The sequence below is a fragment of the Temnothorax nylanderi genome, unplaced genomic scaffold, assembly GCF_030848795.1.
Source record: "Temnothorax nylanderi isolate EJ_2023f unplaced genomic scaffold, tnyl_v1.0 TNYL_tig0037_pilon, whole genome shotgun sequence".
Lineage (NCBI taxonomy): Eukaryota > Metazoa > Arthropoda > Insecta > Hymenoptera > Formicidae > Temnothorax > Temnothorax nylanderi.
The window spans coordinates 525134-546824 of NW_027249099.1; the positions used below are offsets into that span (position 1 = coordinate 525134).

Sequence of the window (21691 nt, forward strand, 5' to 3'; positions counted from 1 at the left end):
CGCTTTGCTGCCCGCCTACTTCGCACACGGGCCCATGCTCTAACAAGAAAATATGAAAGACGTTGATTGACGCCGGTAAAAATTCCCGATATCCAGCCGCGCCGTTACCGTAAAATTGGGTCTCGCGCGAGTCCCGTTGCACGTGATACAAGCAGCGAGATATAAAATCGATCGCGATCTACCGCTCGATAAAAATCTAACAGAAAGGCCACGCAGCGGTTAAGTGCTCAAGGAATTCTATTGGAGGAATTCCATTTTTAGAAGAAGAGAAAGATTATTATAAATTATATGCGAATGTAGTGAATAAGTAACGCAGAGGTCATGCCGTATCTTCAATAGGAAGATCAATCATGACGACGTAACACTCCTCCGTTCTAACGAAAATTCTTCTCCAAGCGAATGAATGAAAGATCGCGGTTTTGCAGGCGTGACTTTGTTTTATCGAAATCGCAATTCTTATCTCTATCCCCCGTTCGACTTTGAAAGACTCCGGCTTCTTTTCCTCACGCGGCATAATTCACCCGTGTCGCGCCCGACGGCCTTGCGGTTGTCGTGTCTCGCCCGAGACGTACGAGAAATAGCGATATCCCTTCGGCGGGTTTGAGTGCCCTGGTCCATACGCACGTAGGTTTTGCCGATACAAATAGACCGGCGCGGCGCGGCGATCCGGTGGGATACGTGCCGTGTATCGGCTTATTAATTGGCATTCACGACCAGTGCCCTGCCCGCGCGCGCTCTCGTGTATCCCACTTAAATAATAATTACCTGCTTGAACTATCACGCAGTGCTTGCGACGCGGGCGCCCACGTAGGCGCCGTTTATGCTTCGCTGCGAGTTCCGTCGTCGTCGCCGCCGCCGTTCTCGCGCAGCCGCCGGTGCAAGGAAGGAAAAAGGTTTTGCACCGCGGAATATGGATCGGTATGCAGGATACTGCAAGATTTTCCGTATTCTTCTCGTGTCAATCGAAAACAGTCATCGTTAACTAAAATATCAGGCTGCCGATGATTTCGGTGTTCGGCGATTAAAAATTACGAGCTTTCTCAAGAATTAAGTTTACAAGGATATGCGACTATATAGATTATATAAATTTAATCTTTACTTAAACTTTAAATAAGCTTTTCCGATAATATCTGGACTTATATGACAATGTATACATGATTTTGATAATATATAATGTATATGTATATATGATATTTAAAGTTGAATGCCAAATGGTCAACGATAAATCAAATTTCCGAAGAACCTCTTGGTGAAAGGAAGAGTGCGGGCCAACTCCGTATTGCAGGCGCGGTGCGGCAGAACGAGACTATTAAACCCAGCGGCTGAATAGGATTGATAGAGAGGTCCAATGAATGCCGCGGGACTGCAGTCCCCCGGAGCATCAAGCAGAATGCATGCAGCACGGACGACGTTTATGCATGTGCAGTGTCGGGTCTATGGACGCGGTGGATTGCAAGTTGCGGCACGGCAATCATGAATAAACCGAGTTTATCGATTTGACAAAAGGTCTATGCAGAGCATCGAGCGTGCAATTATCGAGCAGTCTAATGAAGAAGTGTACGGGCATTTGTATTTGTACGCGATACATGCGTGCGAAAGCGATGTCCCTTGAAGAACGCGCACTTCTCCAGCTTCTGGCGACGTTAGAAAGCGGGAAGTTTGGTTTGAAAGTAAGCGTGTCGATTTTTAGAAGAAACGGAAACTTGTCTTTTAAGGCAATTAAAATTAATGCTCAGCTTTTAATTAAATTATAATTGTAAATCTTGTAATTATACGCGATGTTTCGAAATTCTTGCATCCTCTTTAACTGCAGAAATCTTCGGTTTTAACATCCTGTGATTGAAATCAAATTTTGATAGTCGCGATGATAGTAATTCTTCCTACTTTGAAGGCCTATCTTTTTTCGTTACGGAGCAGCGGAATTGCCATCGTGATCGCACGCTGCTTTCATTTATATGTATCGCGATCGTCACCGGAGTGGAGAAAAAAAAAACGCGCAAGCCGCTACTTAAAGGGACATAGGAGAGTATCGAGTTATCTACTGGTTATCTGCGGCCACTTCGACCGCCGTCTGTACTTCCTGTTCGATCGTCGTAGTCGTGGTTGTCGGTCTCCTTGCCGAGAAGAGACAAGGCGGACGATCACACGTGGACCATATCTCTGCGCGTTATTTATAAGCCGATGATAATTTATTTATCGAGCTTCTCGAGGCGACTGTTGATCGCTGTCTTCAGGCGGTTTTCTCGCCACCAGGTTTGCCAATGCCGTTCGTTTGCGTACCACGAGTTTTACTTCCGCTTTCGTCGCGGTAGATAAAAATCGCAGCGTACAAACCTATCATTTCGCCAATCGCGTTAGTTACAATCGCGGTGCGTCTCGCTCCGCGCGTACTTGGCGCGAGACACTACCGTGTCTCTTGATGTTGAAGCATGATTGTACGTGATAACGTTGACATAATTTAAGCTTTGAAAAATTTTTGCGTAAACCAAGCTTCTCTAAATGCGACATTCTGTTGAATAATAATAACGTATCGAAAATTCCACATATTCTCACTGAACATATTACATCCACCCAAAATTTCTCGATTAGATCGAAAATCCTTGATAATATACGGTAAGGAATGTCCAACCTACTGATTATGTGTTGGAGGAGAACGGGTGCAGTGGTGCACCGAGCGATCTCGCTCGATCGCTCGATCTCCCGCGTACCTACTCAGTGGCGAAGCGCCGCCGCGCCGTACGCACTCGCGCGTACGTATGCGTGAGTACACGTCGCATTGAAGTCAAGTGGTCTGCCGTGGAATGTCGTCCGAGGAGTTTTCGAGGGCTCCTCGAAGCCGCTGTCAAACCCGAGTACACGTTCGTGACTGCCACGAAGTGCCTCATATACGAGCGCCTCGAGATCGGCCGCGAGAAAGACGCGGCCGTAACGCTTCGCGGAATGAAACGCACGGCAAGTGACGCTTCTCTCTCAGAGGTTTTTTATCTCGAGATACCGGGCACCTCGTCACGTCACCTTTCGCAAGCGGTCGCATTCCTCGGAAGGTAGCCGCGCGCACGTTTGTTTCACGGGAAACCATCAGCTTTCCGATCGGCTCTCCGTAGGACGTATCCTCAGACCTCGACCGTCCTCTCATAAATCATTAATCTTGCAGTTCTCGCGTCAGTTATAACTTGACTCACGGGCGATTTTTCTCTCATGCGCATCTTTTTACGAAGGCTTTCGTGATCTGTTCTCGCATGTGAGAAGCATGAAGTTATTATATCCTTAGATTTAAATCTATTAATATGTAATTTTCTATCTCTCGCAATTAATTGAATGTTAAAGACTAGACGAAGAGAATCATTTAATTCATTTTACTTTCAATCTAGCTGTTTTACGCTGACACCAATAAATCACCTATTTCTTCGATAAATGTTGAAATGTATCGCGACACACTTAACATGGAAAATTTTTCTTAAGTTGTATTAATACATATGAGAAGTGATATGTAATATCGACAGCTTATGAACATTCATTTAGACATGTAAAACACATGTTTATTAGCGGATAATTGGAGTAGCATAATCAACCACGTCGTTAAAGAATTCATGAATATCGGCATCGACGATCGCGCAGATATTTCGAAGAGAAACGATAGGCAAGACTCAGCGAGGTACTCTAAGTGGCTTATGGCGACCTCGTTGAACGTGATATCGCATAAAGGAAGCTATCGTCGTTACTCGTCTCCCGTCACTGTCACTCGTCACGGTTATTCTTCCTCGATTTAAAATTGAAATACGCGTTATACATCGCGTTCTCGATTGCTACGCAACTTGCAATGAAACGTTCCTTTTTAATGAAATCCATCTAAGGTTGCGCGAACGTTGATTCTCCAGATCACGAAAACCTATTTATGATCCCAATAAAACTCATAATTCTCCGTGCGTTCGAGAAGCTGCGGTTCCGATTTTTCGAAAGATCTGGAATCAATTTATCTCATTGATCGTAGAATACTGAAGAGTGTTTGCTTTAAACGATATTACCGGCAAACAATGTCGCAGAAGCGACAAGTGGAGACAGTCGCTGCAACGACAGTGGGCTTTAATGGGTTAATAGCGACCGGCCTTTATGCAGGACACACGTTTAATGACGCGTGAAGAGCAGCACACGCCGACGAAAATGTAAATAAAGCGTGTCTTTTCAGGGATAATTTATACCGCTTGACGCTGACGTCGCTGACGGACCTGGAGCACGCCTCCTGGTCCGCGCCGGAGGACAAGGTCAACACGTGTCAGAATAAGGGACAGAGCGTCGAGGATTGTCGTAATTACGTCAAGGTGCTCCTCAGCAACGGCAAGAGCCTCTTCACATGCGGCACTTACGCATTCAGCCCGTGGTGCGCGTGGCGAGAGGTACGTTCCCCGAAAAGTAGTCTGTCCGATCGGGACCATCAGGCGAGTCGGGAATCTCGTTCACAATTAACGAGAGTTCCTAACGCCTGTTCTCCCCGTTGCGATTCGTCGATGAACAGATTATCGTCGTCATTAGCCGTGTAACGTCCAATTTGGAACGGCTATGAGGTCACGCCCCGCTCGAACGCCGTCGGTAGTTCTCTATACAGTGGCAATTATGATCACAGATCGAGAATATAACGAGCGTGACCAGCGAGATGTCGGGCGTGGCCATGTGCCCGTACTCGCCGCATGCGAACGTCACGGCACTTCTCTCGAGAGGTCCATCCGGCGGGCTCTTCGCCGGTGCACCCACCGACTTCTCCGGAGCCGATCCTGCGATCTACAGGACGCTGGCCTCCCCGAACCTGAGGACGCGACAATACGACTCCAAGTATGTTCGCACGAGTTGCTTCGTCCAGCTGATCAGTCCTGAAAAATGTCACTAACTTTACACTCAACTTGTCGCAGCCCGTTTTAATATTCCTCTCTTTCCATGAAATTCTTACGAAATTCTTTTTACAGTTATATCGAAAAACCAACAAGATTAATTTTATCGTAATAACCGCGTTGCAAGATTGTCGGTCTCACTTATCGCCTCGCGATATTTATCGCGCCCGGAGTCCCGTTCTCTCTAAGTTCGCGTTTTCCTTTTAGGTGGCTGAACGACCCGCAGTTCGTCGGCAGCTTCGAGACCGAGGATCACGTGTACTTTCTATTTCGCGAATCCGCCGTGGAATACATCAACTGCGGCAAGGTAAGGATCGATGCCGCGGAGTAATTCGCCGTGACGCGCGCGCGAACGCGCGTCTTCCATCATACACGGAACACGGAGAGCGAGAAGAGCCATTCGCGCGATTAGCGATCTCGTCTCTTCTGACTTGCGTCAGACGTATAATTAGCCGTTTACGGTGTTGGTCGAAACGAGCGACGCGCGACGCGGATCTTCCTCTCTCACGCGGCAGAAAAATCACCCATCCCCGACATGATCTTAGTTCGCGCGATGTTTATCATTTTCTCAACCTATCGCCGCACAAATTGCCGCCTAGGGATGGCTCTAATGAAACACTCTGCATCCGGTTGCGCGCGATCATACCTCGATCACGATCGAGCGCGAGGCTGAATTTGCCGTTTTAACGTGGTAGATTAATTCGCTCACGATGCCGTTTTGCAAACGTCAAAAGTCAACGAGTCAAGTATCGATGTTTCAAATGTCTCGTTGACTTTTGATTGTGCAATGAAGCGCGATATCGCATTGTCTTTTATACCATTAAAATTTGTACCCGCCAAAGTTTAATACATTATGATGTATGGCTGCAGAAAATATACTCGAGGATAGCGAGGGTCTGTAAAAACGATCGAGGTGGACAGATCATGATGAAAGACGTATGGACGACTTTCAGTAAGGCTCGCTTGAATTGTTCGCTCCCCGGCGAGTTCCCATTCTATTATGATGAAATCCAAGGCGCTGCCTATCATCCGGAGGAGGGAATCATTTACGCGACGTTCACGACTCCCATGTGAGTATCGTTCAGTGGTCCGATTAATTCGAAGGCGTATTAATTATCGTCTGTGTTTATGTCTGTTCACAATCCCAGATGGACGCAAGAGACGGTAAATGACAAATTGATTATGCGATACGCGACGCAGATGTTACTTCGTTGGCTTCAATTGATTTACGCATAAAATTCATTATTTATTATGAAAGAGAGATTTACAGCAATATTGATTAATCTTAATTAAGCAATTAAATATTTAAGGAAATTGAAAAATCGCAGTTTTATTTATATTTTATATGACTTCTTAGGTTTCCTGAATTAGCATATTTACGTAGAAATTTACATCGTTGAGCCATTTATCTTTAATATTCGAAGTCCATCGTTTGCTAGAGTTATGCACGATTGCTAATTCCTTCGTCTTAACGTTCTTTATCGCTCGATTACAACGGAATGCTTTTTCGGATACGGAAGCTGCGATCTCTCGAAGAAGAAACCGGCATTAAATGGAATCCTTTTTTTCCTCCGTCACAGTAACGGCATTGCAGGCTCGGCTATCTGCGCGTTCAACATGTCCGCCGTCGCCGCCAGTTTTAACGGGCCTTTCAAGTATCAGGAAAACGCGGGTGCCGCCTGGGAAAGGAGACCGGTCGCCCATCATAATCGCCAACGCTGCGGTCCCCCGTCTAGCACCGCGCCGCACCAGATCATGGACAATCAGCGGTACCAGCTGATGGACGAGGCGGTGCAGAGCACGATGCTGGAGCCGCTGCATACCGCGACCCTTGAGCGATTCACCCACATCGCGGTGGACGTTACCCCAACTAAGCTGCATCGCAGCGTGACCGTCCTTTACGTCGCCACGGCGACCGGACTGATCAAGAAGATTTCGGTCCTGCCTAGGACGCAGGAGACCTGCATCGTCGAAATTTGGGGACCCTTGCCCTCATCGCCGTTGACGTTGCAGTTTCTCAAGGACACGCAGAGTCTCTACGTCGGCATGGAGATTGGCCTCTTACGGTAAGACACTTCTATCGTAGCCGCAAAATTTAGTCAATCTTGTGAACGACATTACATCGTAAATAAAAGTAAATTGGCAATATGATCTAATGGTAAATTATGTTGTTCCAAATAAATATGTCGCTCATAAATTACGAGCGACGCATTGTCGTAAGCAGCAAATGTTTGTACTAAATGCTTCGCTAAACCGCACCGTAATACCTTCCGTCGTTTAGCATACCTGCCGTTCAGTGTTATCGTCATCGGAGCCGTCAAGCGTGCTTGAACGCCCAGGAGCCGTATTGCGGGTGGAACGAGCATCTCATGAAGTGCGCGCAGGCACCGAAGCAGAATTATCTGGCGAATCATTGGCATCAGGAGGTCACCAAGTGTCCGGTGCTTACCGATCCTGTTGACGGAGGCTGGAGCGCGTGGAGTCCTTGGTCGCCCTGCCAACACGGCACGGGAGAACAATCGTCCGGACACGGTCACGCTCACTCGCACTCGTACAGCGAACACGAGGTTCGTGGGCATGTGTGCTTATTACGTTTATCTTATCGTTAAGGATATTTTCCTTCGCAAGTGGAATCGATCGTACTGAACTTAACGCAATTAAAAGTAATAGGTTTATAAGCGATAAGAGCATCTCCTTTACCGTAAAATAAATAAAATAAAACTTTGAGAGTTCGGATATTATTCAAATAAACGAATAAGCTCTTTTTTTTATAAAGTTGTGTGACATTGATAAGTAACGCTGAAAATTCGTCTTACAGAAAGTCGATACGTGTCAGTGTCAAACCAGGGAATGCAATAATCCTCCACCGCAGCACGGTGGCGAGAGTTGCACGGGCACGCGTGTCAGAGTGACAAATTGCACGATTCACGGCGGTTGGACCGCTTGGTCAGCTTGGTCAGCTTGCTCTCAGACCTGCGGTTTCGCGATGAAAACCCGCCGGCGTTCCTGCACGAATCCAGCGCCTGCATTCGGCGGGCGCGTTTGCGTCGGTCATGATCACGATGATATCATGTGCATTGATCTGCCGCCCTGTCCTGCCCCCGCTAAAGCCACTCCGCCACCTCAGAATGGTCAATGGTCGACCTGGGGTCCCTGGCTCGCGTGTTCGCGACCGTGCAACGGCGGTGAGTACCCTTATAATCGTGGTAACATAAACAACATTTATAACCTTATAAAAGGTTTAAACAACATCTGAAGAATATCTTTAATAAGACTTGCGATTTTAGACGCTTGTGATTTGCGACTTTAGATCTTTAGAGATAACACGGAAACAGTATTCCATGCTTTCTTAGTATAAAAAATTAGCGGTTTCTATTTTACAGGAATACGTATCAGAAAGAGAACCTGCGACAGTCCATCATCGAAGAAGGGCGGTGTCGAGTGTTCAGGATGCGATTTTCAGGCAAGTCTCATCTTCTGCGGGAAGATATCTTTTCTTATAGATCTTCCTTGATAGGCAGATAGAAATTGAAAGAATGGCTTGTGATGAGACCGATTATATTTTAGACCGAGGAGTGTAACACTCACGAGTGCCCCGAGACGAGAAGGTACTCCGGATGGACCCCTTGGTTGGCCGTGAATGCTAGTATACAAAATGGCAACACGGTTTACCTGGAGAAGCGCTTTCGATTCAGTTGCCGCGCGCAGACGGATGATCCATCAAGCGTGCGAGTACAGCTCGCCAAGGAAGAGGAACGTACCTGCAGGAACGACGGCGGGAACGGCGGTTGTCAAAGAGCCGGGAAGGATGCGTACGTGGAACCTATCAACGAGAGTGGTTGGGGCGAATGGTCCTCTTGGGGCTTGTGCGACCGTCCTTGCGGAAGGGGTATTCAGCAAAGGGTGAATATTTCTCGCAACATTATCTTGATACAATCTTGTCTAAAATGAAATTGACTTGTTTTTACGAAGCATTTTGGAAATTGGATGTTCTCTCGCTGCTTGATTTAATATTTTATTTACTTAAAACTAAAATAAAACTAAAAAATATATTTTATGCAATAAAGTATTACGATTGCAAAAGAATTGTTTACAGTTTTAAACCGTAAAATAGATAATTTAATTCAAAGTGATTCAAATATAATGTATAACCAAAAGCTATATTTTTACAGGTGAGACAATGCGAGTCGCCACCTTGCGAGGGTCTCTCCACACAAAGTAGAGTCTGTAATTCACATCCATGTCGCGTGAATCTCGGCAGTGACAATACGGCAGAGGGACAATGGTCTTGCTGGACGGAATGGTCCGAATGCTCGGTAACTTGCGGCGTCGGAGTGCGCACGAGGACGAGAGAATGCCTCGGTCCGGAGAGTTGTAGCGGCCCGAGATTGGTCAGAGAGTCCTGCGAGATGCCCAGTTGCGAATCGTTGGCCGGTTGGGACATGTGGTCGCACTGGACTCCCTGCGACGGTGATCATCAGCAGCATCGGAAGCGAACGTGCCTTCAGCATGGACCCGGCCTGTGTCAAGGGCCGACTCGCGAGACACGTGACTGCCTTCCAGACTGCATGGATAATGGTGAGTTGGAACAATTTTAAGTTATGTTATCTACGAGACAATATATTTATAAATATGATTTTTACATTTAAACAATTTAATTAAAGATTGGTTGAAGATTAACATTGCTGAACATTGCATACATTTTTTTTAGACGTAAACGCCTTGCCTTCGAGCGTGGAGAGTTCGGGCGTCACGGTGGGCGCGGTAGTGGGCAGCTGTGTGATCAGTTTTATCGTCGGCCTGGCCTTAACCGCGGTGTTGTGCTTCTGCTATTTAAAGCGACGCAAGCCGAGCATTCCAGGAAGTCCGCATTATATCAGCAAGCAGAATTCTTACGTCATCGTGCCGTTGAAGGAGGTAAGACTCGAAGAAGCGTGTTCAATTAACCGTATTGTCTTTGACATGAATATTTCAAGGAAGCTAATTCTTACAGGTAAACGCGAAGCGACAGCCCAGTTTTTCAGGCAGCACCAACGGAAACGGTACTCTACGCGGCAAGAACAATCCCAACGTTAACGGCCTCGGCAGCCCCAAGTTGTATCCAAAGAGTCTCGATTACGAGTCCACCACTCTGAAGCGTAACAGTCACGGGCAGCAACACATCCGTGCCGATCTCGATCAGGACAAGTACTATTGAACGAGTTACCTGTGCGGACTCGCGTATCAGTGTCGTTTAGCTGGTGATCTGTGTTCTGGTCTTTTCAAGCACGTGATTTTTCGTGTGATTTATTCGTACAGTGAGTCGTAGGTAACGTTGCCGAGCACGAACGCGAACTCATTCCACGCATTTGGCAGCTGCACGTAAATCTTGTTGATCGATTAGTGCTCGATTGATGTTAAAGTGACAAGTGTGAGGACAAACCTCCTGTTACAGGAAGAATGTATTTACTTAATTAAGCTAAGGCGTCATCTTCGACATACATACGATCGATCAAGCAAGCGCCTTGTCTATAAGACTATACATTTTTAGCATTAAGTAAGTGATGTACGCACTCTCCGACGCATTTGAGAGTTAATGACGCTGCGATTAACGATGCAAATTAGTCAAAATTATTCAGTATCGAGTGATACAAATTCGGTATATATTTCGGAAGGGACATGACAATATTCTTTTTTCGTGTTGCCGTGACTCTCTTGATATATGAGATAATGGACATTTTGTGATGTATCGTTCGTCATGCGATGCGATAACTCAGCGGACCCCAAGGAGAAAACCGTTGTTTCGAGAAAGTTTATAAGAGTTTATTTTTGTTTCTATGTATATATCTGTGAAAAAGAGAGACAGAGAATGCGAACGGACGAAATCGAGAATCAATCCTGCTCACGCTTGGGCATTCAACTTTGACTCATCTGTATAAAGTTTCATGATTTCTCATGGGAATGAATTTTCATATATTTGTAGGATTTTATTCATGCAAGGAGAAGATAATAAGAGAGAAGGACACCGCAACTCATGCTTGTGCTGCCGAGGATTGATGGATTGATTTAGATATATATATAAAGTTGTTGTACAAATACAAAATGTATTATGTAGGTTTGCGTGAAGATATTTTGGGGAGATAGTTCGTCTCTTTTGTTTTTATTCAGGAGAAATATTGAATTTTATACTGAGTAACGTAGTGCCATGGATACGGAGTTGTACATAAGAGTGCATCTTCTTAAACGTAGCTTTACGAATGAAACGAATGCGTATATTATGTAAGAAATGAACACACGTCGCGCGACGATTGCGTTTATATTGGCTCACATTGAGTCGCGCTCGCGAATTACGTTTATGCATGCGACCGCTGATATAATTCATCCTTCTTCTTGCCGGATTCAAGGAGAGAATCAAATTTCTCGTTTTAAACTTGAAAGAATCGCTTATTGTCTTCCAAAATGTAAGAATTCAATCGCGTTAATTGCCTCCCGCGAGTTTATATAATAATCCGTCATGGGAAGAATGTGAGATAATGATATGTGAGGTAACGTAAGGTCGCGAAATTTATGATGTAACAATGTTTGATGTTGCCGCGAGCATCAGATAAATTATCATTATCAAGGTCACATGTATACCCGAGTAATAAATACCGTACCCGATGCATTTATCCCGCGCACTTGTTTGCAATAAAGACAAGATTCTTTTTTTTACGACTCCGTAAGTACTTCAAATACCAATCTTTACGATAAAAACGAATCCTTAACGTCATACGTTTAAACCGAATAAGTAACATTTACTTCGCCAGTCAATAATTAACCCAATTAAGAATTTAATCGACTGTACTGGCAATGATTATAATCGTGGCAACGACAAATCGTCACCGCGTTTCGACCAAGGATTCTGGTCATTCTAAAATTGATGTAATTTCAGGTTCGAACCCTGGCTGAAGTAATATTTTTCGCAATAAAATTTAATTATTTAATTAAGGTGCTTATATTATAAGCATCTAAAATTACATCAATTTTATAGAATAACCAGAATCCTTGGTCGAAACGCGGTGACGATTTGTCACGACGATTATAATCATTGCCAGTACAGTCGATTAAATTCTTAATTGGGTCATACATTTAGCTCATGCAGAAAATTAAGAGCTCTTTTCTACAAATCAGCCGCGAATTTTTCTATCTGACTGATAGCGTAATCCATAGACGATTTCGTGGGTGGCGGTTGGCAGTTTACGACCATGCGAAAGAAATTGACAAACTCCTTCTCCGGTAACGGCATGTAACTAATCAGGAGAGATCCGTCCAGAGTCATGCGTTTCTTTATTTGCGTTGTGATCTCGTGCAATTTCTTCCACCAAGCTGGAGTTTCTTTCTGATCGCGCATTGACGGTGGTATATACCTGAAAAGATTCGCCGCCATTACAACTGCGATATTTCACGATAACGTGGAATTCCTTACCAAAAGCAGACAGTGCAACACTGATAGTGAGATTGCACCAATCGGAAGCCGACAGTCTCTTTAATTTGCTTCAGAAAATATTCCGCGCAGGACATCGCTTGTTCTACCGATTGCGCAAGGCCGATCTTGCCGCGGGCTTTCCACATTAACCAAAATTTCATTGCGTCGACCTTGATTTTATCAAAAATTTTGAATTGAAATTAATTTTTAGTCAACGTGTTGTAACGATGTTTAAACAATATTTTTGCTTTTGTCTTTTCCAACGTGTCTTTTCTATAGGTCTCTTAGGCGAATTTTAAACCTTTCTATAATTTACGAGTTACTATAAATAAAATGCTATATCACGTATCTCGTAAAGATTGTAGACTTATGTACCTTTCTGCCGCATTGCACGCTTTTATCGCCTGTGTCCCAGCTGACGTCGTAAAATTTGTCCTGTTGGAAAAGGTACTTGGCCTGGGCGCAATTCACTTCATACAGCGCGTGTTTACCTTTGACCAGGAACAAAGAGCATTGCAACGGCGCACCGAGCATCTTGTGCGGATTCCAGGACACCGAGTCTGATCTATGTGTGTGTGTGAGGAGAGAACCAGTCATAAAGAATCACAAAACAAAGAGAATCCGTCACAAAAATTGCCGGTCTGCACTAGGAAACCGAGTTTCCGGTATTCTTAGCGTCGCAGAAAGGAAAGTATTCGATGTTTCATCTAAAGGCTCTAATGGATTCGATCGTCTCGAAATGAATGGCAATTATTCATGGACAATTACTCAAGGTAATAATGATTGCAATAACTCGTCGACTGTGGAATTTTAGAAAAATCGCCACTTTCCTTTCACGACGACACGGTCACGACAAATAATTACGAACAATTCGATGCCTCGCAGCCTGTACCGGTACTTTTCCGAGAACAACAAGGTCCCACCGAGACAAGCCTGCAACGAATTTCTGATAAATTACGTCGATTTCTCGAGCTAATCGGTTTTCAAATATACGAACGTCTACGTGCAGCCATAGTCCCTCGTTTCGGCATATCGTAGCGATTTCCGGTAACGGATCAATAGCACCGACCACCGTGGTTCCGGCGGTGGCGTTTACGAAGAACGGTACATTTCCGTCACTCCTCGCCTTCGTTATAAGTCTCTTCAAGTCATCCACTATCATGCGACCAAACCCGTCCGTTTTTACCTGTAACGGAAGGACGTACTCTCGTGCGATTGATTGCGATTATTAGCTTAAAGATCTGGTTAGAATTTACTGATTTTCAAAGCTAATATTGAAGAATCTTTTGTAATATTTACTAACAGCAAAATGAATATGAGAAAATAAGACAAAATTCTTGAAATCTAACTTAATATTATTTAATCAATAATGTATAATTTCATAATGGTGAAATCTGGTGTTTATAAAAAATCCAATAACTGTCATTATTATTATAAATTGGAATGTGATCGGAATAATTACTTAACTTCTTCGCGTTTCGATTTTACCCTCTTGAAAGGATTGAAATGTAGTGTATGTCTTATCGCTATTTTCACGTTTTCATACCTTATAAACTTGGTCGATGCCAAATCCCAACCAGTTGGCAGCTTTCAGGATTGAATAATGTCCTTGTTCGCTGGTAAAACACACCAGAGGTGATGTCAACGAAGACAGCCCTGACTTTTTTATATCCGGTATTTTCTTGTGCCTGGCACACATCATCCCGTACATATTCGATATGCTACCACCTGGGCACATTATACCGTCGGCGTCTGGCATCGACGGATAGCCGACGAGCTCCAATGATTTCAGTATCACTTCTCGCTCTATCAGAGTAAATACGGGCGCGACTTCGTAGGTATACCTAACAGAAACATCCGCAATCGCAATTAGCAGTTAGTTCCTTGTATTTCACTTCAGTTAAACGCGCACAGCATCATTTATAACTGTCAAGAGCATTTCTGAAGTCATTATCGAACAGAAGTTATCTAACTTCTCATTTTTTTAACTGAATCAAAACTTCCTTGACGATATATATATATATTATGATAAAGATTTCAATACATCGTTCATTGAAATTCTTGTAGGTCGTACATCGTGAGACGCAAACTGGGTTATAGCAATGTTGTCTAGTGCTCACACGATAACGAAATGGCTTTGATTACTCATCGCGTATCGTCAAGAGAGACGGACAGCATTGCATCCCGCGGAGAATAGCACGGCGAATACATTGCCCAATATTTTAAATCGTCTGGAATTTTTGGAAACTGTTCTTACTGGCCGGTGTTCAACACGTCCGTCAACCAAGAGCCAATTAATCCGTACTCGTCAACTCCAGCATAGAGCTGATTGTGAAAATTCGGGCTGGACGTTTTCACGGAGTACCGTACAGTCTGTCGTATCGCAGTTTCTATTTCGTTGCGAGTCGCCGGGTTGTCGTCCAAAGAGAATGACATCTTTTTCTACAAAGATAACATCAAATAAGAAAGAAATTATCATAAACATTAAATAAAAAGGTAATTATTCCCTATTAAAATTAAAGCTGCTTTAGAATAATTCACTTCATATTTTTGAATATCCAGACTATTAAGATTATCTGAATTTTCCATATATTCCGCATTATTTCCAACTACAAAAGGACTTCCTGAAAAAATAATACGTTATCGCGGCATGTCAAAGTTCCTCGAAGAAAATGACAAATCGTCTGGCGAATATTCCGATTACGCGTTAACGCTGCAACTATTGACCCCATATTTATATCGCAACTTCTGCGTATTATATTAGTAAATATTCCATGAACAAGTATTCCACTTGTACACTACGGAATATTTCTCCCACCAGAATCCATTATTGCCTACGTGCACTACATCGGAGATCGTTGAGGTATTCAAATTAGACATGCAAATGAAACAAATGTATTTACTATAATATTCTTAATCTTATATAATAAATCCTATATATAATTATACCGGATAACTTTTTGTTCAAGAGCGAAAAGAGGAGTGTAATCTAAAAGAGGAATGTTTAAAAAAGAAATATTTCTAAAGCAAATAAAAGAGATTAAGAAATAAGAGGTAAAATAAATCATTGAATTTTCTTTTTCCTAACTATACGACAATTTCAATGGTACTGTTAGAGCAACGAAAATATTATCGAGCTCGTTAAACGTTAGCATACTATGTTGAAATCTGTTCAATATTCAAAATGTCAATAAGACTATTTTACTAAAGAATATTAAACACTAGATCTAAATATTTGACTGTCATATTATTATTAATTTTATACATTGTTTAATATCAGTTTTAATAATTTCTTAATTCACTTAAGGTACATCTATTTAAAGTAAGTAAATTAAACTATATGAACAAATTCTCATATTTCTTCGTTATTCAAAGTATAGATAATATTATTGACTTTCAATTGAGATGTTACACAGGAGCTAAATTCTACAATCTAACGTACATAAAGCTGACTTCATCCAGTAATTTGACATAAAACTTGACGCTTGGTTAACAGACTTGTTATTTGCCATCGATACAAATCCTCGGTTCTACGATTTTATTATATTATCTTTAATTTCTTACGTAACTTATATTCATTTATTTAATTAACATTGTTTGTCTTCGACTGAAGAAGACTCTGTGTAGTTCGGAACGTCCCAACGTAGTATGTATTATTGAGATGGAAATAAACTTTTAAATTTGACATCCACACACACTGTTTGCTCGATTGGCCTTTGTTTTCCCTTTGATAATATTATTAATTCTTATTTAATTGCAAGAAAAAATAAAAATATAATGTAATATACAGCAATATAAAAAATATGGCATTACGGCCGAAGTAAATTGAGAAGTGAAATAATTATAAAAAAGACACTTCGTGTAATAGCAAGTTAATATATTCGAGATTATTGTATGACACAGCTGGCACAGAAAATTGAATTATTACTTTATACCTGTAAATCTGCAGGGTAATGGAATTGTACGACAGGTTGATCGTCAGATTGGTCGAACGCATGCTCTTCTTTTAGTATCTTCAGGATCTTCTCCAATAGATCGATGATGCCGTTAGTACCTGATGCAGCCATCGCGAAGAGTACACTGACCGACCAACCGACAAATCCATCGGTTGTTGGGTCCGCTTGTTGGGAGTCCCTTCCATTTCGACTTACACCACTAGCGAATCGCTTTTTGTCCCGGTCGTTGAGAACACGTCATACATACATAAACCGTGAACCTCGACGATCCCATCGTGCGGCTGCGGATTATTCATGCCAATTACGCATAAAGTTCATCTCTCCGTTAAGCTCGAATTGATACTTGCACTTTGCCTTTCCGCAAATAAAAAAAAACAACGAAATTACTTATGTACTCTAGATATCAATACTGTAGATATTTAGAACAGTTTAGCGCGATTAGGATAATGAAGGTATTGTAGATTTAAATGTCAATATTGAACAAAATTCTTGTACTATTTGCAACTTCTAATTGCAATCTTATTCAATTAAATCGTATTTTCTATTAAAGCCATAGAAAATTGCAGGGAAAAATTCATTTCTTAGAGAAAAGTTATGTAATTAATACATTATTTTTTTCTTTTCTAATCTGCCTTGTAATGATAAATTCTATTTAAGCACAATGTTAAATACTCTGTTATTCTATACAGTTTAAAAATGCAGAAAAAACTGCAGATCCTTTGGAAAATAATTATAATGGGCGAAAACACACGTTCTTGAAGTAAAAGATTGTTACAATTTTGAAAATTATAGATTTATTGAATATTTCTCTTTCCTGCCATATTTTACGTTATAATTATAAATATTGTAAGTTGCATTATCACACAGACACAATATGCGCAATTGTAAAGAAACGTGGAGATATCTCTTTCTCATGATAACGGAAAGAAAACAAAGCATAATCAACACTGAAGTTATAAAAAGATATTGTATTTTACGACGCGTGCTATTATTAACAAAAAGTATTCTTATCTAATATTCCACGGACGTTGCGTAATATTGCGTGAATTACATTGCACCTTCTGTGAAAAACTATTTTATCTTAACAAGATTTAGATAAGAATTTATTTTTGTTTCTATATGTTTATATCTCTAAAAAGAAAAGAAATAGATATAATACAACTATACTCCGTCCAACGAGAGATCATGGTTGATCAAACATAAATAACGATAGGGCACAGAGCCGCAACAAGGTGTTCGCGTTAAATTATTTTTATTTTTAATAGATATTGTCCAACACTATTAAAAATAAAAATAATTTAACGCGAACACCTTGTTGCAGCTCTGTGCCCTATCGTTATTTATGTTTGATCAACCATGATCTCTCGTTGGACGGAGTATAGATCATATCGGCAATTAATTCCATCCATACTAATATATACAAAGTTTTATGATTTTTAACAAATTTTCATGTACCTATAAATTATATGTGAAGCATTGTTATTAAGCTCATAAACGAGTAATTATTGCACTCGATGCATTTATCCGCGTTTCTACTGACAAGGAAAGGGTCCGAAGTGTCCCCCTTTTAATTATGATAAGCTTTTAACATATTGTTTTCTAAACAAAAATAAGAGATACGTGTTCTTTTATATATGCCCAATCTGTATGTTTAGGCCGTTTATCGGATTTTCTCTTTCAGGACGAATATCTCTGAAACGATAAAAGATAGACAAAAATGTTTTAAACAGTTTTAAGTAAAATGACTTGAAGAGCACTTTAAAACAATGACAAAAAAATTTCTTTATTTTTTATTTTTTAAAATAAAACAAATTTATTTTACCGCGCATAGGTAGTAGGACTTTTATATAACAGTTGAATAAGTAGTAAGGGTATAGTAAAAACGGATCTCTAATGTTGCATGTTAAGCTCATTAACGGAAGAAGTCATGAACGCTTCGTCTACGTCAGCTCCGGCTCTTTCTATTTGATTGAGAATGTAATCCATGGACGATTTCGTAGGTGGCGGGTGGCATTTCAGGGCCATGCGAAAGAAATTATTAAGCTTCTGCTGCGGTAACGACGCATAAGTGATCATGAGAGACCCCTCCAGAATTAGACGTTTCTTTATCTCGGCTGTGACAGCATACAGTCTCTTCCACCAAGCCAGAGTCTCCTCCTGATTACGCATTCTTGGAGGTATATACCTAAGAGCATCCATCATGATAAAATCTGGACTTTTACGATAATATGGGATTACGTACCAAAAGCAAACAATGTTAGTATCGTAACGGTCTAGCACCGACCGGAAGCCAACGGTTTTCTTAATCTGTTTCAGGAAGTATTTCGCGCAGTACATGGCTTGGTCCACCGATTGCCGTAAACCGATCGTGCCGCGAGCTTTCCACATTAACCAAAATTTCATTGCATCGACCTTCGGGTATCGTCAAATATTAAAGCGAAAAGATAATGACCATTTTTCAGTCAATGTCATAAAAACTGAATAAAATTTTAATTTTTCAGACATCCTTTAAAAATCTGTTAAGCGACTTTGGATGTCTTTTTATCTTTTACAAGTAATCTTAAACTGTTACAGATAAGATATGATATTTCTATAAAGAAAAAATATAAAGATTACGACCCGCAATTACCTTCCTGCTGCACTGTATACTCTTAACATCTGTGTCTAAATCGGTTTTATAAAATATGCCATGTTGTTCGACTCCAACGTTATTTGCATCGGACAAAAGGACGTGATGATGATGCTTGATCAAGAGCCTATTTCTGGCCAGGATCAAAGAACACTGATACGGCGCGCCGAGCATATTGTGCGGACTCCAGGTCACCGAGTTCGAACTGTATCGATCGGAACAAAGAACATAAAGTAAACTGCTGATCTACCAATAAATTATAATTTTAAGCCTTAGACACATCACCAAAAGAAAGAAAAATATCCTTTAAATTCGTAAATATTGTTCAACATTTCATTGTACAGGCTTTATTCAGTTTGAGTATAAATTACACACGTAACAATTATCTAAGATCGACGTACTGACCATTTGCAATCCGATCGATTACAAATGATCGTTCGTCGACACTGAATTATAAAATCACTTTTTTTTTCTCGAAACGAAAATAACTACGAACCGTTCAATGCCTCGTAATCGATGCCGGTGGCCCTTGGAGAACCTCAGAGTACCACTAACGCGAGCCTGCAACAGTTTTCTATTCAGTTTAAGTTGGTTCCCTAAAGCAATAACTCTCATATCGCATACGAACATCTACGTGAAACCATATCGACTCGAGCCAGCATATCGTGGCGATTTCCCGCAACGGATCGACAGCTCCGAACACCGGAGTGCCGGCGGTGGCATTCACGAAGAACGGTAATTTCTGTTGTTGTATCGCTTTTTTTATGGCTCTTTTCAGGTCACTCACGAGCATCCGACCAAACCGATCCGTCTTTATCTATAACAAAAGGATTATCAACTTAATTTTAACTGTTATGTAATTGCCAACTTTAAAAAAATCTAGTTAAATTTAATTCAATCTTCAAAGCCAAGCTTGAATGATCCTTTTTATTTAATAAGCAAAATTAATATAATAAGTACTATCGACAAACGATAGTGTAAATACCTTGTAAACATTATTGGTGCCCAAGCCCAACCAATCAGCAGCTGTCGTAACGGAATAATGGCTAGCATCACTGGTAAAACACACTAAAGGTGGAAATCCCTGGATTCCATTTATTTTATCTTGATCTAGAGCATTATTCCTAGCCAGTACCATTGCATACATCATCGATATATTGCCATCCGGCGTCATGATTCCTTCACCGCGAAGTGATTGTGGATAGCCCATCAGCTTCAATGACGCTTTTATCACCTCCTTCTCCATCAGCGTAAACACGGGGGCCTCTTCATAATTATTCCTAAGAAAAAGGATCGAGAATTATAAATCAACCATTATTTAATCTGTAATTTACTTAAACGTTATCTTATTTAAAAGAAATTCTCAGGTTATTCTTTAAATTGTAAAAAAAAGAAGTACGATTTTTTTATAAAACCAAATTTTTTCCTAGAAATTTTAAAATCTTTAATACATCTTAATTGAGACTGTAAGGTCATCTTCTTGAATTCAAATTGAATTCGCAGTATTATCTTCTTCTTAATTGTCTTAAAAAGTCAGAACTTCTTACATGCTAGTGTTCAGCACTTCCGTTAACCAGGAGCCAGCTAATCCGTACTGGTCAAAGCCTGCATAAAATTCATTATGAAAATGTGGACTGGATGTTCTCACAGAATGCCGTATAATTGGTCGCATCACCTCCTCAATTTTCTCACCAGTCGCTGACTCATTCTCCAAAGAAAATGATATCTCGTTCTACATGAATATAACATGGATAAACTCGCAGTAATACGAACAATTGAATTTTCTTATTCTAACTCGCGTGCGACTATCTCGATGTTTGACCGTTTAAGCACGATCAAAACAATATTGAGCTTGTTTGAAGCCGATATATTGTCCTTTTAATAATAGTGAGACCATGTAAGCAAAGGATATCAAAGAATCTATACAAATACTTGAATTATTATTAACTTTATTTTGTACATTGTTTAATATATTAGCTTTAATTTCTTTATCAATTATTGATGATGCATCCACTTTGCGTAAATTAATTAAACAAACAACCTATTTTCCATTTATACTTATTCGATAAATATGTAACATTATTAATTCTTAATTAAACTGCAAGATCATAGAACAATATAATATAACAGAAGAATATATTATAGAACAAAAATGTAATTGGCAAGTAGTAGAAATACACGACATTATCGTAATAGTGTAATGTTGAGATACAAAGAAAAGCCGATGAGTAGTTCAAACGAAAACGGATTAATACATTCAAGAAATGGTTATTGATATAAGATTACTATTTACCTGCAAATCTTTGGGATAAAGGAATTGTACAACAGGATGATCGCCAGATTGATCGAATACTTGTTCCTCTTTGAGGATTTTTAAAAACTTCTCCAATAGCTCGATAATATCGTTAGCACTTGACGCAGCCATCACGAAGAGTATATTGAAATGATCGACCAATCGACAAATTCGGTACGCTTGGATCCCTTCCATTTCGACCAAGAATACTAACAATAAGAATGGATCGTTCTAAATACTGTGTGTGTTTGTGTGTATGTGTGTGTGTGAATTCCGGCGATTCTCATTGTTGCGGCCGCATTATAAAGCTATATTTTATATAGCATTACGGTAATTATTATGTACATAATAATTACCGTAAAATACAAAAATTTATCTTTAAACGTCCGTCACGGATTTGAGAGTTGCAGTTTATCTCTTCGCGAGATTTTTGACGTACTATTAGCATCCAAAATATTTAAAACAAACTTATAAAGTTACATTTCA

At 40.9% G+C, this 21691-nt stretch overlaps 3 protein-coding genes across 7 annotated transcripts in view; 1 reads left to right on the top strand and 2 right to left on the bottom strand.

Annotated features, from left to right (window-relative positions):
• Sema5c (Semaphorin 5c) overlaps window positions 1-11573 on the top strand; it is a 96879-nt gene extending 85306 nt beyond the window's left edge. For all 3 annotated transcript variants that reach the window (XM_071703851.1, XM_071703852.1, XM_071703850.1), the window contains 12 exons: window positions 4187-4394; window positions 4622-4827; window positions 5091-5190; window positions 5754-5953; window positions 6464-6949; window positions 7165-7450; window positions 7702-8068; window positions 8267-8346; window positions 8451-8786; window positions 9056-9461; window positions 9595-9800; window positions 9877-11573. In XM_071703851.1, coding sequence (XP_071559952.1) covers window positions 4187-4394; window positions 4622-4827; window positions 5091-5190; window positions 5754-5953; window positions 6464-6949; window positions 7165-7450; window positions 7702-8068; window positions 8267-8346; window positions 8451-8786; window positions 9056-9461; window positions 9595-9800; window positions 9877-10080 — 3085 coding nt within the window. In that variant the 3' untranslated portion in view covers window positions 10081-11573. The remainder of the gene's footprint in view (window positions 1-4186; window positions 4395-4621; window positions 4828-5090; window positions 5191-5753; window positions 5954-6463; window positions 6950-7164; window positions 7451-7701; window positions 8069-8266; window positions 8347-8450; window positions 8787-9055; window positions 9462-9594; window positions 9801-9876) is intronic.
• LOC139771236 (acidic amino acid decarboxylase GADL1-like) lies at window positions 11007-16533 on the bottom strand. The gene is made up of 8 exons (XM_071703865.1): window positions 16263-16533; window positions 14585-14769; window positions 13874-14171; window positions 13325-13513; window positions 13196-13260; window positions 12703-12892; window positions 12328-12497; window positions 11007-12268 (listed from the first exon to the last, which is right to left on the bottom strand). The coding sequence occupies exons 1-8, from the start codon at window positions 16392-16394 to the stop codon at window positions 12022-12024; spliced, it is 1476 nt and encodes a 491-aa protein (XP_071559966.1). The 5' UTR covers window positions 16395-16533; the 3' UTR covers window positions 11007-12021.
• Window positions 16534-17231: 698 nt separating this feature from the next.
• On the bottom strand, window positions 17232-21604 carry LOC139771234 (cysteine sulfinic acid decarboxylase-like). Of its 3 annotated transcripts, none has more exons than XR_011717887.1 (8): window positions 21206-21604; window positions 20460-20644; window positions 19898-20192; window positions 19541-19729; window positions 19409-19473; window positions 18913-19117; window positions 18106-18695; window positions 17232-17975 (listed from the first exon to the last, which is right to left on the bottom strand). XR_011717887.1 is itself a non-coding variant. In XM_071703864.1 (8 exons), exons 1-8 carry the CDS (start codon window positions 21398-21400, stop codon window positions 18174-18176), a joined length of 1599 nt encoding a protein of 532 aa, XP_071559965.1. In that variant the 5' UTR covers window positions 21401-21604; the 3' UTR covers window positions 17232-18173. The 3 variants fall into 3 exon arrangements, 2 of the variants coding, with proteins under 2 accessions (XP_071559965.1, XP_071559964.1); XM_071703864.1 differs by having other exon boundaries at window positions 17232-18468; window positions 18526-18695; XM_071703863.1 differs by having other exon boundaries at window positions 17232-18695.
• Between the last annotated feature and the right edge of the window lie 87 nt (window positions 21605-21691).